This window comes from Fistularia commersonii, chromosome 32, assembly GCF_037954325.1.
Source record: "Fistularia commersonii isolate RoL2024-O1a breed Wild chromosome 32, RoL_Fcom_v1.0, whole genome shotgun sequence".
NCBI lineage: Eukaryota > Metazoa > Chordata > Actinopteri > Syngnathiformes > Fistulariidae > Fistularia > Fistularia commersonii.
In genome coordinates, this window is record NC_141315.1 from 3,544,618 (window position 1) to 3,559,335 (window position 14,718).

The 14,718-nt window shown below is 43.7% G+C and overlaps 1 protein-coding gene across 16 annotated transcripts in view; it reads right to left on the reverse strand.

Annotated features, from left to right (window-relative positions):
* Positions 1–14,718, reverse strand: part of tcf7l2 (transcription factor 7 like 2) — a 91,172-nt gene that overhangs the window by 52,571 nt on the left and 23,883 nt on the right. For 10 of the 16 annotated variants that reach the window (XM_086139543.1, XM_086139542.1, XM_086139548.1 and 7 more), the window contains exons 4-5: positions 7,838–7,939; positions 482–541 (exon numbers count right to left, since the gene is read on the reverse strand). In XM_086139543.1, coding sequence (XP_085995669.1) covers positions 482–541; positions 7,838–7,939 — 162 coding nt within the window. The remainder of the gene's footprint in view (positions 1–481; positions 542–7,837; positions 7,940–14,718) is intronic. The other 6 variants (XM_086139552.1, XM_086139550.1, XM_086139553.1 and 3 more) reach the window with 1 other exon arrangement.

The window sequence follows — 14,718 nt, forward strand, 5'->3', positions numbered from 1 at the left end:
ATGATTTGTTGGTCTTCTTGTGACCATGAGCTAATAAGGATGGTGTGGAAACTGAAACTGGTTGGGCGCAATACAAACAAAAAAGGCCAACAGCATTTCCAAAGAAGGGCAAAAAAACAATGACATCATATCTTGATATCCTCAAGTAAACTCTCTGGATAAATATATTAAGAGAGCAACATTCACAAGATACCCTGGTCCACAAATCCATCCCCTGGATTAGCAATAATGATATCGAAAGGAGAGCATGTCAGCATCAAAGCGGCAGTGAATTAGTACAAAGCACAGCATGATTATTATTATCATCATCATCATCATCATCATCATTATTATCATCATCATAATAATCATCATCAGCAAGATTTTTCATTCATTTTTTTTTTTTTTTTGCCTTAAATCATCAAGTAGCAATGGTTAATTTGTGTGAGAAATCAACCATAAAAATCCAGCAAGATATTTGTGGAATTCAAAGGTCTCTCACCAAATGAAATTGGTGAAGGCTCAGATCTGACTGTCCGGGGAATTCCCAGCAGAAGGGCCCCTGAAAGGCAAAGATGGACGTTCCCAAGTCACACAATTATATCAGCTCTCTATATCTCTCTCTTGTTCACTCATGCTCTCTCTTTCACTCGCTCTCTCTCTCTCTGACACACACACACACACACACACACACACACACACACACACACACACACACACACACACACACACACACACAGAGGGGGGAAAAAAAAATATACACACACAGAGCACCAGCCGACCAGAGTTTATGCAAAAGCAACGTGTTCTCCCTGGAAAACCCTGCATCCTGGCTTTTTAGTTATTTAAAATACAACCCCGTCTCTGCTGGCTCAGCTTTCTCCAGGGTCCATGTTCAGCCCCATTATTACACATTTTACACTGAGAGAATGGGAGAACACTGGCTCTGCACTGGTTACACGGCTGTTACTACTGGTTGGCTGGATGTTCAAACAGTATTACGATTTGGTAGAACATTTTTATCCCTTCAGCATCCACACCTTTGCAGACATTCAGCAGCAGCCAGCCGGTCTGGGGTTTCAGTGTCACCGAGCGACCCGGGCACAGATTTAGGAGGTCTATACCTGCCTCGCTGAATCCTCTGTCCTCATGTGACTACAGTTTTAAAGTTTTGTGCTGACTCACGCGTTCAGCAATTTGTAAAACACAGAAACGATTAGAATAGTTAACATCCTGACTGCCCGCTCATAGCAGCCCTTCAAATACGAGAATCAGGGCCAACGACAGGTTGACCTGAGGAACTTGTGTGAACGGGCCTTAAAAGCAAAAAAATAAGATCTTATATGTGGAGATGACAGAAGGCGGAAAAAGGAAGGAAGAAAGAGAGCAATTGATTTCCATAGAGAAAAAGAAGTCTGACAACACATTGTGAGCAACATGGCCCTTAGTTTACTGAAGGGCTTCAGCACCTGAAAGCTACTGTGCACGTTGCTTTCTCTGCACTGACATCACTGGGCTATGTTTGTAGTTGTACTTAACCCCAGGCAGGAGAGATAACTTTTTGTTACAGCCACACAGTGAACACACACACACGCACACACACACACACACAAACACGGGCACTCTTGAAGAAACAAATACGTGTTATCCTTTTTCACGTGTGGGTTCAACAAAGAATTGCATAGTTCCCGAGGTATCTTAAGTTGGGTTATACAACGGTCAAATACCACAGCAAGAACAAAAAGACAACAATGGGCTGAGAGCTGTTCACGCAGTCACAATATGAAGAGCTGCGATTCACATTTCTTCAAATCTAGATGGGCTTTGACAACACAAGCAAATATTTGACTGTGAAATTGTATTTTGCGTTGTCCTACGACTTGAACGGTCACCCGAGTCAATTTTCTGTCAAAAAAAAAAAGTGTAAGAATTCCACATGCAAGTATTGTAAAGGAGCCCTTCTTCGGTCATTGTTGCTGACTAAGTCGACACTGAGTGGGTTGTTTGTGGGGACAAGCAGCCATGCAGGCTGCTGGACAGATACAATGTCCGAGGCGCTCTCATTTCATTGTCACAGCTCCCGGGCCTGACGCCATGTCTCGACAGCCTCAGATTTTGGCTTGAGCTGATGATGTAAGCGTGACCACTTGACTGAATGTCTTGTCTGTAGACGGCGGGTGGCAGGGGGTGACTGGCTCGCTCGCTGAGGGGTCTCTATCGTCAGTCCAGCTCAGATGGACAGTATTTTTAAAATCACCGGATGCAATATCATTTATTACAACTCTGATATTGATATTGTACATTCAATTGGAACTCAACTGAGAATGCTCTCTCAAAATACTACAGTTTATGGTCTTGCAATATTTTATGAATCGAGAGCTGTTCAACAATATGCAATATTGCCTTACATAAATGATAAATGACAAAATGCATAATGGAAAACAACATTGTATGCATTTATATGAGTCTGCATAATAAATATAGGGAACATTGTCTATGTTCTCTCATTTCCTCTCTTTTAATAGAGCTTTGAGACAGAACTTTGCACCCTATATAAGAGCTGCGAAGCAAATATACCATGAAATCTTTGAAATACATGGTGAAAAATACATCATGAAATAAATTGTATCTAGATACAATAGATACAATTCTCCAAAATACATCCAGTGGGTTTGATTTTTTCTGTCATGTTCCCAGAAATTTGTAGGAAAACGGCAAATATACTAATGTTGAGAAATATATCCAGGATACATGTCATCAGAATATTACAACTCTAGTTCTCACAGGGAGCGCGGAAGCAAATAAATATGTGAGATGAGTTTTTTTCTCAACATACTTCCCAGGCTAGAGGATTTTTGGGAAAAGTCCAAAAAAATAGAATAAAATAAAGAGCAGCTAATGGTCATCACAAACCCCGACAGAGACAGTCTTCCAGGTGAAGTCGGGAGGTCAATGTGTGGGTGGTGGCTGCTGACCACGGGGACATTCATTAACAGCGGAGGAGGCCAGGCCGCCCAGAGTCCTGGGCAATTGTATGGCCGGCCCAGGTGCACGGCCTATTCAGACCACAGGAAGGCCCCTTTATCCTTCATTTCTTCAGAATGGACAGAGAGGCAGTCAATGAGGGAGAATGTGATCCCAGTTCTGTCTTCTTCAACAATGACCCAGTGTAGCTGTCGCAGGTCCGACCGTTCCTTCGAACCACTGCAGGATCCACAGAGCCTCTATGGCACATCTTTTGTAAACGCTCAGCTGTGGCGAGCTCCTGTTGTCTCTTGTTTTTATATAATATACCGCCAATGTGACAGTTCTTTTGACGCATCCTCTTTCCAGTGCACACTCTTTAGAGAAACAAGTGAAAGTGAATGGAAATAAAGTATGCATGTTCACTGGTTATAAAGGCTCAGGTGGGAGGTCTTTCCAGACGTAAAAATGGCCAGATTCCATCACTTCCTCCACCATAATTACCATACACTTGGAGCAAGTGCCCTCCCTATCCTCATCCCCGGGCCCATGCTTCACTACCTCTGACACAAACACACACACAATAAAACATTGAGGCATAGTCGGGAAATGGTTAACACTCCAGCCATCCCCTGCTGCCAGTGAAAGCCCACAAAACAATGGAGACATTGTTCGATCAGGGCTAGGCTCTAGACGCTAAAGCTGTGCGTGTGTGTGTGTGTGTGTGTGTATGTGCTTGTGTGCATGGGTGCGCGTACGTGTGTGTGTGTGCGTACTCCTGTACATGTTTGTGTATGCGATGAAAAGTAGTTTGTGTGAGGGTCTTGACATGTGCATGTTTCTGCCCCAATTCCCCGAATGGCAAATTAAGAAATGCAATTCAATCAGAATGGTGTGCATCAGAGCAGCGGCGACTACATGTCACTTGCTTGTGAGTCGTCCTCCTGGCCGAGGAACTGACACGGGACAAGTACGTAAAGACTCGCAACTTAACAACTTGGTTCCACCTCTGGTGAGACTTCGAAATCACCTCTGTCTACATATGACTAGTAATGTGTCTGACAGAAGTAAATAATCAAAAACGACAGAAAAAAAAGTTTGATTACCGTGAACATTATGGTTTACTTGCAGCTTCGCTCAATCGTGTCAGTGCGAGCACAACCCAGGAATCTCACAAGGTTCTTCACTGCATTATTGCTGATGATATCAACATGTCTAAAGGAGTGCATTTGCAAGTTTCAACTGGCTGTGTGACTTTTAACGACTCTGATTTGCATTATAACTTGACTTCATACTTGCATAAATCACAAAATGTCAAAAAAAGATGAATGCAGAGAAAAAGCACGAGTGAAAAAGGCTTTATTTGTGTAACTTTAATAACCCATGGCAGTCTTTTGTTGATTTATTACCCTGTTTCCTACATTTTGGCACTGCATTACATTTAAAAGAACACAATAGGAGTAGTTAAGGAAACATGTCGTTTCACACTTGCTTGTGAGTCGCCCTCCCGGGCGAGGAACTAACACGGGACACGGATGTAAAGACTTACTGGGGACTTGCAACTTAATAACTTAGTTCCACCTCTGGTGAGAGTTCTAAATCACCTTTGTCTACATATGACTAATTATGTGTCTGACAGAAGTAAATAAGCAAAAAACATACACGCACATGTGACACCTGCCCTTCAGAGGTTAACCCTATACATCCAAACAATTAGAAACCGACAAAAAGCAGCAACTTGATAATAAGGGAAGGCCCCTTTTGATATACTTTCCTCGGGAGCTGTGTGTTAAGCCCTAAATGTTTCTTGGAGCCTCTCCCTCAAAAGTACACATCAATAGCTGGATAAATATTGAATAACTTTCAGCCAATGGCATAAAAGTTCAGCGGCACCAGTTTTTGAGGCTGCCTGCGGGGTGGTCAGGCGCTTCAAAAGATCCAGCGATGCCCCCTTTGAGCGCATGGTAAACAAGGGCATACAGCGTGCCCTCAGATAGAGCTGCCTGCGTGAGGTCACTTCTCTCAGCTGATCCTACCACCCCCAGCCTCCATCCCCCTCTACAGCCAGAAACTGAACGGGCAGCAGCACATCCTTCCTTGTCCCGTGTCTTTTCCTTCTCCGCTGCTTTCACTTTTCTAACAGGTTTTTATCTCCGGCAAGTGTATTTTTCCTTCCAGGCGTCATCTCGCATGCTGATTGAACCATCTAGGGGTCACTTGCACTTAAGATCGCTCTTATCTCCAGGGCAATTGACGGCGTCTTATCACTGACGGCGCAGCTCGATGACACTCCAGGCGGCGAGAGGTCAAAGTGCCTGAGCATTTTTTCGCATTTACAAGCCAAACCGAACTCCTGTTTACAGCCTTGATACGGGGGCATAGAAACGGGCCATCTTGCTGTAAGACCAAAAAGACACGGAGTGACACCGGCAGGAACCCATACGGAGTTATCATTGACAGTTGTGCTGCTGTCCACAACAATCTCTTTTCTATATGAAAGACAGGCCGGTATGATGCAAACCGCGGAAACACTCAATCGCACTTCCGCCTCAGTAAGAGGTGGATGCCTGAGCGGGATGGAAGGAGCACCAGCAATACGAGCTGCAACAACAATTTCACATCCAATTTCATCACTGGGCCTAACAGCCAGTTGTGTGCCCATGCAGTAACATTGCCACGGCTCTGATCTCGCCGGTCAGCCCGCTGACGAAATAAAGCAGAGTTTCAATTTATTTTCAGTTATTTATCATCAAAACCAACAGTTTTATTGACCCTATGAAAACATCTTGAGGATATGAAAGACCCTCTTGTCCGTTTCTTCGTCGTGTCTAAAAGCACTGTACCATCTGAAGTCATAACCACCTCCGGGCCTTTCTGTGCCCTGAATCCAGCACAGATGATGCTTTTGATGAATAAATGGACAGGCAGCAGTTATACCATATGGTTTGATCAGGTCTTCAATATTGTAATAAAATACAAATATTACTATACCATCACATAATGTTAGCTGCTGGCAATTTTACACAGCAGCTGAACCGCTGTAGACAAAGCAGAGCTGCTTTGGACTGGTCTTCGCAACAATTTCTACCTCCTGAATATCTACTTCTTCACTCGGCCTTGAACATTTTCATGACTTGGGAAGCATTTACTCTAACTCCTGTTGAAAACCAACTTTCTCAGTCACAATGATTTTTTGTTTTTTGTTGTGTTGACAAGTTGATGAATGGTATTTTTTTCCATTCACGTCACATGACTATTGCATTGCAACTCACAAATTGCACTGAGAAATACATTTACTTATATATAGAATATAGATTCGTTCACCATCCAACTTTTACATCCTAAAAAGGTGGAACTACCACCAATAAACTTTGCTGTTCCCAAACTCCCTTTAAAAGTGAATCGTAAAGCGGGCGTTTAGGTGGATGTGAGGTGGTAAGTATTTACAGCCATATGACTCATGGCGGGATAAAACCTTGAGCATTTACCTGCAGCTGCCTACGACCAGTTTAATGACTTCACAGGAGTTGGGACTTTATTTTTCTGCATCTCCTAAAATAACATCAGCATCACTAGGGAAGGTAAGGAGGGGTTAAGCTTTTTTTTTTTTTTTTTTTTTGGAGAATATGGCTGTCTTTGTCTAAAAAAAATCTTTTTGACAAGGTTTCTGCTTCAAATAAATAACCTTGTCAACTCCAGCAAATTTATACTGTGCTTAACTTAAATGAACAAAGTACCACGGAGGCAATGACTGGCCAACGTTCGATTAACTGCTCATGATGATATTCATTTCAGACCATAAAACTAACCGGACGGATCAAATGTCAAATGTAACTAACAGCGGCAGTGTGTCTTGATAATGTTAAATACAAGTGAAAGTGGTGTGGTAAACATGATGAGCTGTTGCGTGAGTGCTAAAACCACAAACTTTGTCTTACAGAGCGCATAAAAACCAAAACAGGCCAGCCGTCGATTGTTACCTCCAGCACTGAACTGTCAGGATGGAAGTTACTATATCCATGACCCTGTAAGCCAAAGAGGTCCTCTGTATCTTAAATTGTTTTGCAATGTCTCATATTGTCATTTTCCAAACTAAACATACAACATGCAGGAAAAACATCCAAAACACAAACAAAAAACGGTGCCAATACAAGCCCATTGCATTTACGGTCACTTCATTAATTCCGCTCAATCCCCCATGTCATTGATTTTCCTGACTCACTAACCCTGTGACCACGTACATACACCTCCCAATGTTCGACCTTTCCTCTGACCTCCAGAAAACTTTCTGCCTTTGGCAAACTACTAAGTTCTCATACGAGTGTTCAATCTAGAGCTGCTTGCCTCTCAGATATTGACATGCCTGGGGTGGATGCTCTGTGCCGCTATGGCAGTCCAGCCAACTCAACTCAACTGCCAAAGTGCTCCTCCAACTCCATGGATAGGGTAATCAATGTTGAAGGAACGCCCACACTTCCCTCAAACACTGAATGTTAGCAGGCCGGCATTAGCTCACGCTGCTCAAACTGGGTTTTATCTTTCTCTCTTGGACTACAGACTGCATGGCTTTCCGGCGCCTGGCTGACGCACCTGTCACGGTCGCAGCCCGCTCGCCTCCTGATCATTAACTAGCAACCGATACATCTAAAACTCACGAGCAGGTTTGGTAAAAAACTGAGTTGGCTTCTCAGTGGCTGTGATTTGAAGGTAAATACAGACAAATGCACGCTTTCCATTCAAAACATCCATTCAGGGGGAAGAGCGGAGGGCCATAAACCTTGAGATCTTTTCAGGATTGGCAAGAGTAAGGCCGCAGGGTTTGGTTGTCGTTCTTCAAGAATAGGTGAAGAAGAGCTGAGAAAAGAGGAGAAATACCGAGGGTCGTGTTACTTACAACAATGTGTGCCGGTGACGGGGACCTGGCATCTTTAAGTGCTTGTCTACTTTGAAGACCTCCTGGTTGAACATCTAGCAGGGGCCATTTCATCTGTAGGTACTGAATGGCAGAAAGGAAACAGAATGGAAAGAAAGAAACAAAACATGTTAACAATGCAGAAAGCAAAAAGCAAAAAAAAAAACGAAACAAAACAAAACAAATTGAAACAAGACAAAAAGAAGGAGTCGACACTTCTTGATGGGTGAATAGATGCGGAAACTTAAAAACATGGAACGGCAAATAATAAAGATTAAGGCGGATGGTACGAGCGGTGAGGATGGCCTCGAGCTTGTAATGAAGAGTTCAGCTTGAGTGCACACAGTACTTGAGTAAACTAAATCCAACATTTATTGTAGGAATCTATAAAGCAAGACTCTTCTGCGCAGGACGGCAAAAATTCTGATTCCAAGAACTTTTTCAAAACGATATTCAAATGCGTTTTTTAATTTGACTGACTCAGGTGCGGAGAGCAGAGGTTGAACACGGGTTGTGCCTCTGAGATGACCTGGTGTCATAAATGTAATTGTTGTCAGACTTTTATTGGAACCCATAAAGAGGGTAGAGTGTGGCGTCTCACCACGCTTCTCTGAGGCTAGACCTCCTGACTGCTCCCATAAATGATTGACTTGGCCTCTATCAGGAGTCTCTCTCTTTCCCCTTCTGCTCCCAACCCACCACACTTGCACACACACACAAACACACACAAACACACACACACACACACACATCACACACAAATGATAAGCAGAAACAAGGGTCATGAGAAACATCTGTCTGCGTTATAAAACGGGTGGAGTTCTGATGACGTGTGCCGTACGTTACCTGAAGCTTTTTTAAAACACACCCTTTACTGGAATCGTTTGATAAAATTCCCCGATGAATCTGCACACAACTGATGAACTCTCACGCTTTAAAAGTCTTAAGATATCGTCCGCCATTGTTAGAACTCCATCGTCACGGTCAGATCGTTGTGGCCCTGCAGCAAATAAAGCGTCAGCCGCTGACTGGCCGACAATGACCTTGCTGCAGTATGTAGTCCATCTGTGCTTATCAATGTCAAAGCCACCTAGGTGGAGGAAAAGAGGCCACGGCAGCTATTTTTCACTCTGAGGCCTTTTAGGCTTCTTCTCCAAGAGCCAAAAGCCTAGAGATATTGAAGGAGGGAACCTCTTTTCAACTCAGGACCAACCACTTTCCTTTGGAGAAAACCTGCTCTCAGTATTTTTTGAAGATGTGAAGTGAGTTCTGTGGCTTTGCATGAAATAAAATATTCAATGGGTTGAATCTGCCTTTTTAAAAAACTGGTCTAAACTGACTGGAGAAGACAACTTATAAATGGTGAATAAAAACAGACACCTGCTTAAAAATGAACGCGGAGGGTACAAATGTGTCATGGTTGTTTCATTTGGTAACCTGAGGTCAAAGTCGAGAAACGGGGTGATCCTGTGAATTCTGCCGTTGTAGTTTAAGAGTGATTACAATCTTAAGATGAGGCAATCGTACCTAATGAGATTTGTTTTATTTTTTTGCAATCCGGCAGCAAAAGTGACGCTAGTTTGTATGCATGATGTTGTGTGTGCACGTGTGCGTGTGAGAGAGAGAGAGCGAGAGAGAGGGAGAGAGATAGAGAGAAAGAGAGTCTACGCTGGTCAGAGTGAGTGTGTCACGACCTTTCCTGAGACTGTGTCTAAATCAGTGGTAATTAGCGAAGGGTTCACGGTGGGGTGCCTGCCGGTGCTAGACGCTGGAGGGAGTTATTGACTCCATGTCCACTGTTACAGCCGCTGCGAGGAAAAAAAAAATGCTGCCTGGTCTTTCTCCACCACTACCAGTCATTTATGACCCCAAGAACACTTTTACTGCTACACACACAAGGTTTGTTTATGCTTGTTTGTATGTCATGAGAATGGAAAAAAAAAAAAAGGAAAGGCTGTAAAAACTCAGAGTTGAGGTCTTGTGGATTTTTATAGTGCCCTCCACTCTAGGTATTAATTGTCATGAAGGGGGGGAGAAGGAGAAGAAAAAGGAGAGGGGGAAATGCTGTTTTATTAGTTTAAGAGTTGGAAGAGAGGCACTGAGCTACTGTCACGGAGAGGGTAAGTCATGACAGGGTCCCTTAATGTCTGGGGAGCTCAGAAACACGCCGGTGCACGGGAGGATGAAGTGTAAACTGTGAAAATTCAGTCATGAGAATGTCCGCCTTCGCATGCGCACACACAAATTCAAACACAGCTGCAGCCAATGGAGGGGTCCAGCGAGAGGACATTCTGAGGAGCGTGAAGGTGACATGCCTGAGTGTGGCAGCGGGGTAGAGAGACGCTAGAAGGCTACGGGGAGAGGGAGGGAAGGTGCCCGAGCGTATGTCCAACAAGTGGCTCCCCTTCGCCCTGCTATTGCAAATGTTCTCACACACTAATCTCTCCTGCAGGTTTTACAAGCATGCCAAGGAAAACGGAGTCCTGGCAAGCACCAGGCTCTCCCCCTTTGCCCCCCTTCCTCCACCCGCCTGTCTGTCTTGCTAACGGACGCAATGCCTGGGCTTGAGTAGGCCATGACCCCTGACCCCTTCTTTGCAGCTCAAGCCCCGCCCTTTTCCCCACTCCGCGACCTGAAAACTCTCCTGCTATGAGGGGGCCCCCCGGGTAACTCAAGAGCCATTCCAATGTGACAAATTGCTCCGGAGTTCCAAGATAACTCTCTCTTCTCCTCTGTCCCTCTTCCTGCCACCCCCCCCCTAAATTCACCCCATCCCACCCCCCCACCCCACACACACACACAGACCTCCCCTTCACCCCCCCCCCCCCCCCTCACCCGACAGACCCCCGCCCTCTAAAAGCGAGCCAGTGGTTGTTGCTCCAGCTCCAGGTTGTAGAGCAGACGGCTTCTCCCTCTCCCTTTCAGCCTCCCACCCCACCCTTGTTCTCTCCCCCTACGCTGCGCCCCTCCTCGCCTGGCCAGACCCACAATGGGAGCTGAATGACTCAATTGTCTCTGATGAAGTGAAAGACAACAGAGTCCTCTAAATCCTTACAGAGGGATGAACTCACTCTCGCTGTCCTGATTTCCCCATCCTCTAAAGCTTTCCCAAGCACACGAAGGGGTCTTGGTGGAGGATTAGAGGAGTTTACGGCGGCCACGGAACAGAATTAATTTCAGCTTGATTTTCAGTGATTATTCTGTTGATTAGTTTTATAATATGAATTAAAAAAAAAAAAAAAAAAACAGCCCTAACCACCCCTGTCCTAGCTTAGTCCTTGGAAGCTGACAGGAAAAATGCCTTAGCCAATTCATGAAATAAAGATTTTCCACTGAAAAGGTGGTTAATATACACCTTTTTTTCCCCCTTGGAGGTATCTCAGTTCACAGTGAGTTAGCCTTTTGACTTTCTGAATCTAAAATGTAATTATTTCATTTCATCTTGTTAGAGTTGTGTGTGAATTTTTTTCATAATAAGTACATGAATTCTTGAGACGCGGCCAAACCATGTCAGGTGATCACCAAAACTCTAATCAGCTCATCCTTAAGTCCAAGTGGCCATTTGTTCCTGATATAATCAAATTGCACACTGGCATTCCTGAATTCTTGCAATGAGAACAAAACTCAAAGACGGACAGATGGATGGTCGATTCATGGAGGATTTAATAGTCAAAGGAATTACTTCTGAACAAAAATCTTCATATTTCCCAGGAAAGTACAGTATATGACAAAAAATCCTCTATCTTTACTAAACCCTCAATGTATGCATATTTCTTTTTACTTATTATTCAATAAGTAGATATTTACTTATTGTTTTTCAAATAATTTATTATAGTCGATAGACTGGGTGGCCTACAAAAAGGCAGGTATATAAAGCAAACAAAGCTTCATACTATGACTTTGGACTAAGAACACAATTCATTCATATTTTTGACAGCAGAATTTTAAAATTTAAATGTTTCCAAATAAAAAAGAATATGATCAAGTTAAAAAAAGGTTTCTATTGATTTCATGTGAATCAAAGGTGTGATTAATTGCCTTCCAACTGAGTAACCGTTATAATAGTTTGAGTCTTTTGAGCTTACAAACTAACCCGGATCCTCAATGATCACTCGTGCTGTGAAAACAAGCCCTGTGACACAGGATGGACACAACACAACGCCGCGACCCGTCCACCCACACCGGCTCCAACCGCTGCTCTTACAAATTTAACAGTGGCCTGGGAGCCGAGCAATTTGTTCTTAAAATTCTCGCCCCTAGTAAAAGCGTTAGACACTGATCCTCCTAAAAAATATAAAGAAAATTCCACACCCCATCAAACATTAACCAAACGTCAATATAAGATATCGACAGAAGGAGTAGGAGGGGAGCTTTTCCTCATCTTTTTTTTAGTGTGAATGACATACGAGGAAAAGGCAAGAATGTTCTGCCCTTTTCTGGTACCATTTACCATCCAGGTCCCGTCTGATGCACGTAATCATGTGCAGCCTGACAGCTGAAGCGGCAGCCATGGTGCAGCTTGTTCATTCTGGATTAAGAGCAGACGACCAATCGTACAAACAGCGATTCTTTTGTGCCAATATGCCTCCCAAATATTGGTCCACTTTCCAGTGGGGTACCATGGGACAGATGATGAGGACCACTGAGGCACCATCAAGCATCACAACCATGCCAACAATGTGCAAGAAGTAGGAGGGGGGACCGAACAGACAGACAAATAGCAGCTTGGGTTTAAAGTCAGCATATGGATACTGGGTGTTACACTACAGAGTCCATCAGATCTCGAACCCATCTGTGGTTGCCTCATCTCACAGATATTGCACAGATCTACCATCATGAAATTGTTGCTATGAACAGAAAACAGATGTACATTCACAGATAACCCCCCCTCAAAAAAAATGTAGACACACACACACACACACACACACACACACCTTAACAACAATTCTCGCCCATGTTTTAACATTCTCGGGTCAACAGCCCCGGCAGCTCCTCTGGGAGGGTGCTGAGAGATGGGATTGACAGCTTGCAGATTACACCAATCAGACCGTTATAAAGAGCTTTATTAAAGTCTGAAATGATAAAGACCAGTAGGAGAAGCCCATTCAAATCTCTACAAGTAAACTGAACACAGCTTAAAAGATTAACCCCTCCTGTTTGACTACAATGTTATCCCTTTAAAAACAAGAATTGAGCATATTCTCTTGATCTGCTGCAGAGATTATTGTAAGTCTTTGCTATGACTATCAGGTAGGGAGGGGAAGGAGTGAAAGTAAGCTCGAGCAAACGTAAGCTCCAACCCCCTGACCAGTTGTGGGGGGGAGCAATTATTTGCTGTGATTGATGGAGGATGAAGCTTAATGAAGACCCTTTGAAATCTCCCCCGCTACAAAAAAAGGAAACAGTTAGCTTATTCAACGGAGGATAGAGATCGTCCAAATAAAAGTGAGCTTGGCGGTATTAAGAATGACAGTGGTGCAAGAATTCCGGAAGAAAATTGGGCAAGAGTTGGACAACACACAACAGGGCCCATCATGGATGCTTTGGTTCTACTAATGCACTTTTTATGAGTAAATATTAAAGAAAAGAAAAAAATCACCCCACCTGCTCTGATAGCCTGAGGCGTTTTGCAACCAGGAAAATAAAAGTGGAATGTGGGAAGGCCTGGGGTTTGTGTGCCCTGGGGCAGGAAGAGGTCCGCTGGGCCTATATTTACTCCAAAGCCAGAACCGCTTGGGGGTTCCACTGGCCCCGAAAGTACTAGGGCCGCCCACCTGATCTAAAAACCTCCCCTCCTACCCCTACAACCCTTTGCCAACAATCTCCACCTCTGCCTCAAACTCCCAGTCCCTCATCTTCCTTGCAGAAAGAACTCAACCTGACACTTTTAAATAAATTTTTTTTTTTCTGAAGAAATGCCTGCATGACCTCTCCATATTTTCCACCCAATTCAGACTTCATTCATATCTTAAAATGAAGATGTGGTAACAGACAGGTGAAACTACCTATAGCTCCTTTTATACAACATGTTAATGAATATGTGTGATATTACACCACAGTAAAACCTCATTGCCCGTATTTAAGCGAAAAGCAGCAATTGGTAGAAAGTAACAAACATTACACTGGAACGGATCAAAACTGACACTAATGTTGTTACATATTACGTGGGATCTGTATTACACAATACTAGTCATCTGTAAATAAGTAACACTTTATAATGATGGGGTCATTTTTACGGTAATCTTTGTGTATTATCCGTGTAAGAGTGACCAGTGTTTAAAGCTGCACGTAAAAGGTTCTTAAAAAGGTAAGCAAGCTGCTTCTCTACTTTTTTTTTTTTAAAACAGTATGTCGATGAACATTTGACTTTGGCCTGCACTGGAAGTAAGTCTCACTCTCTTGAATGAAACTATGAGATATAAGTATGGCGTCATTCTCAACTTGTTTACTGAGCAGGTGTGGATAAACGTGTTGTACAAATACCAAAGGAATGGACGTAATATTTGAAAGGATTTTGCAACCCATCTCTTGCATGGTTCGAAAAACAGCTGTCACCGTTGTGAAGTTAAAATGACAGGATGAAAACAGTCCCCGATCAGAAACATGGTCCTTACCGCACCATCTTCTCCAACCACCCCAGAATGTAAACAGTGTTCCATTTCTGACACCCCCAACATACACGCGCAAACACACACGCACACACACACACACTGTCTCTATGTCCCTTTCCCTGTGTCATTAAGTGTGTCTCTTGGCCGCTCTATAAATAGTGGCAGGAAGGGTGAAGGCCAGCAGGAGCTGGCTAGTCTTCCATCAGCCCGGCTAATGAACAGGCGTTCTGGCACCTCTAGCACGAAACTCTG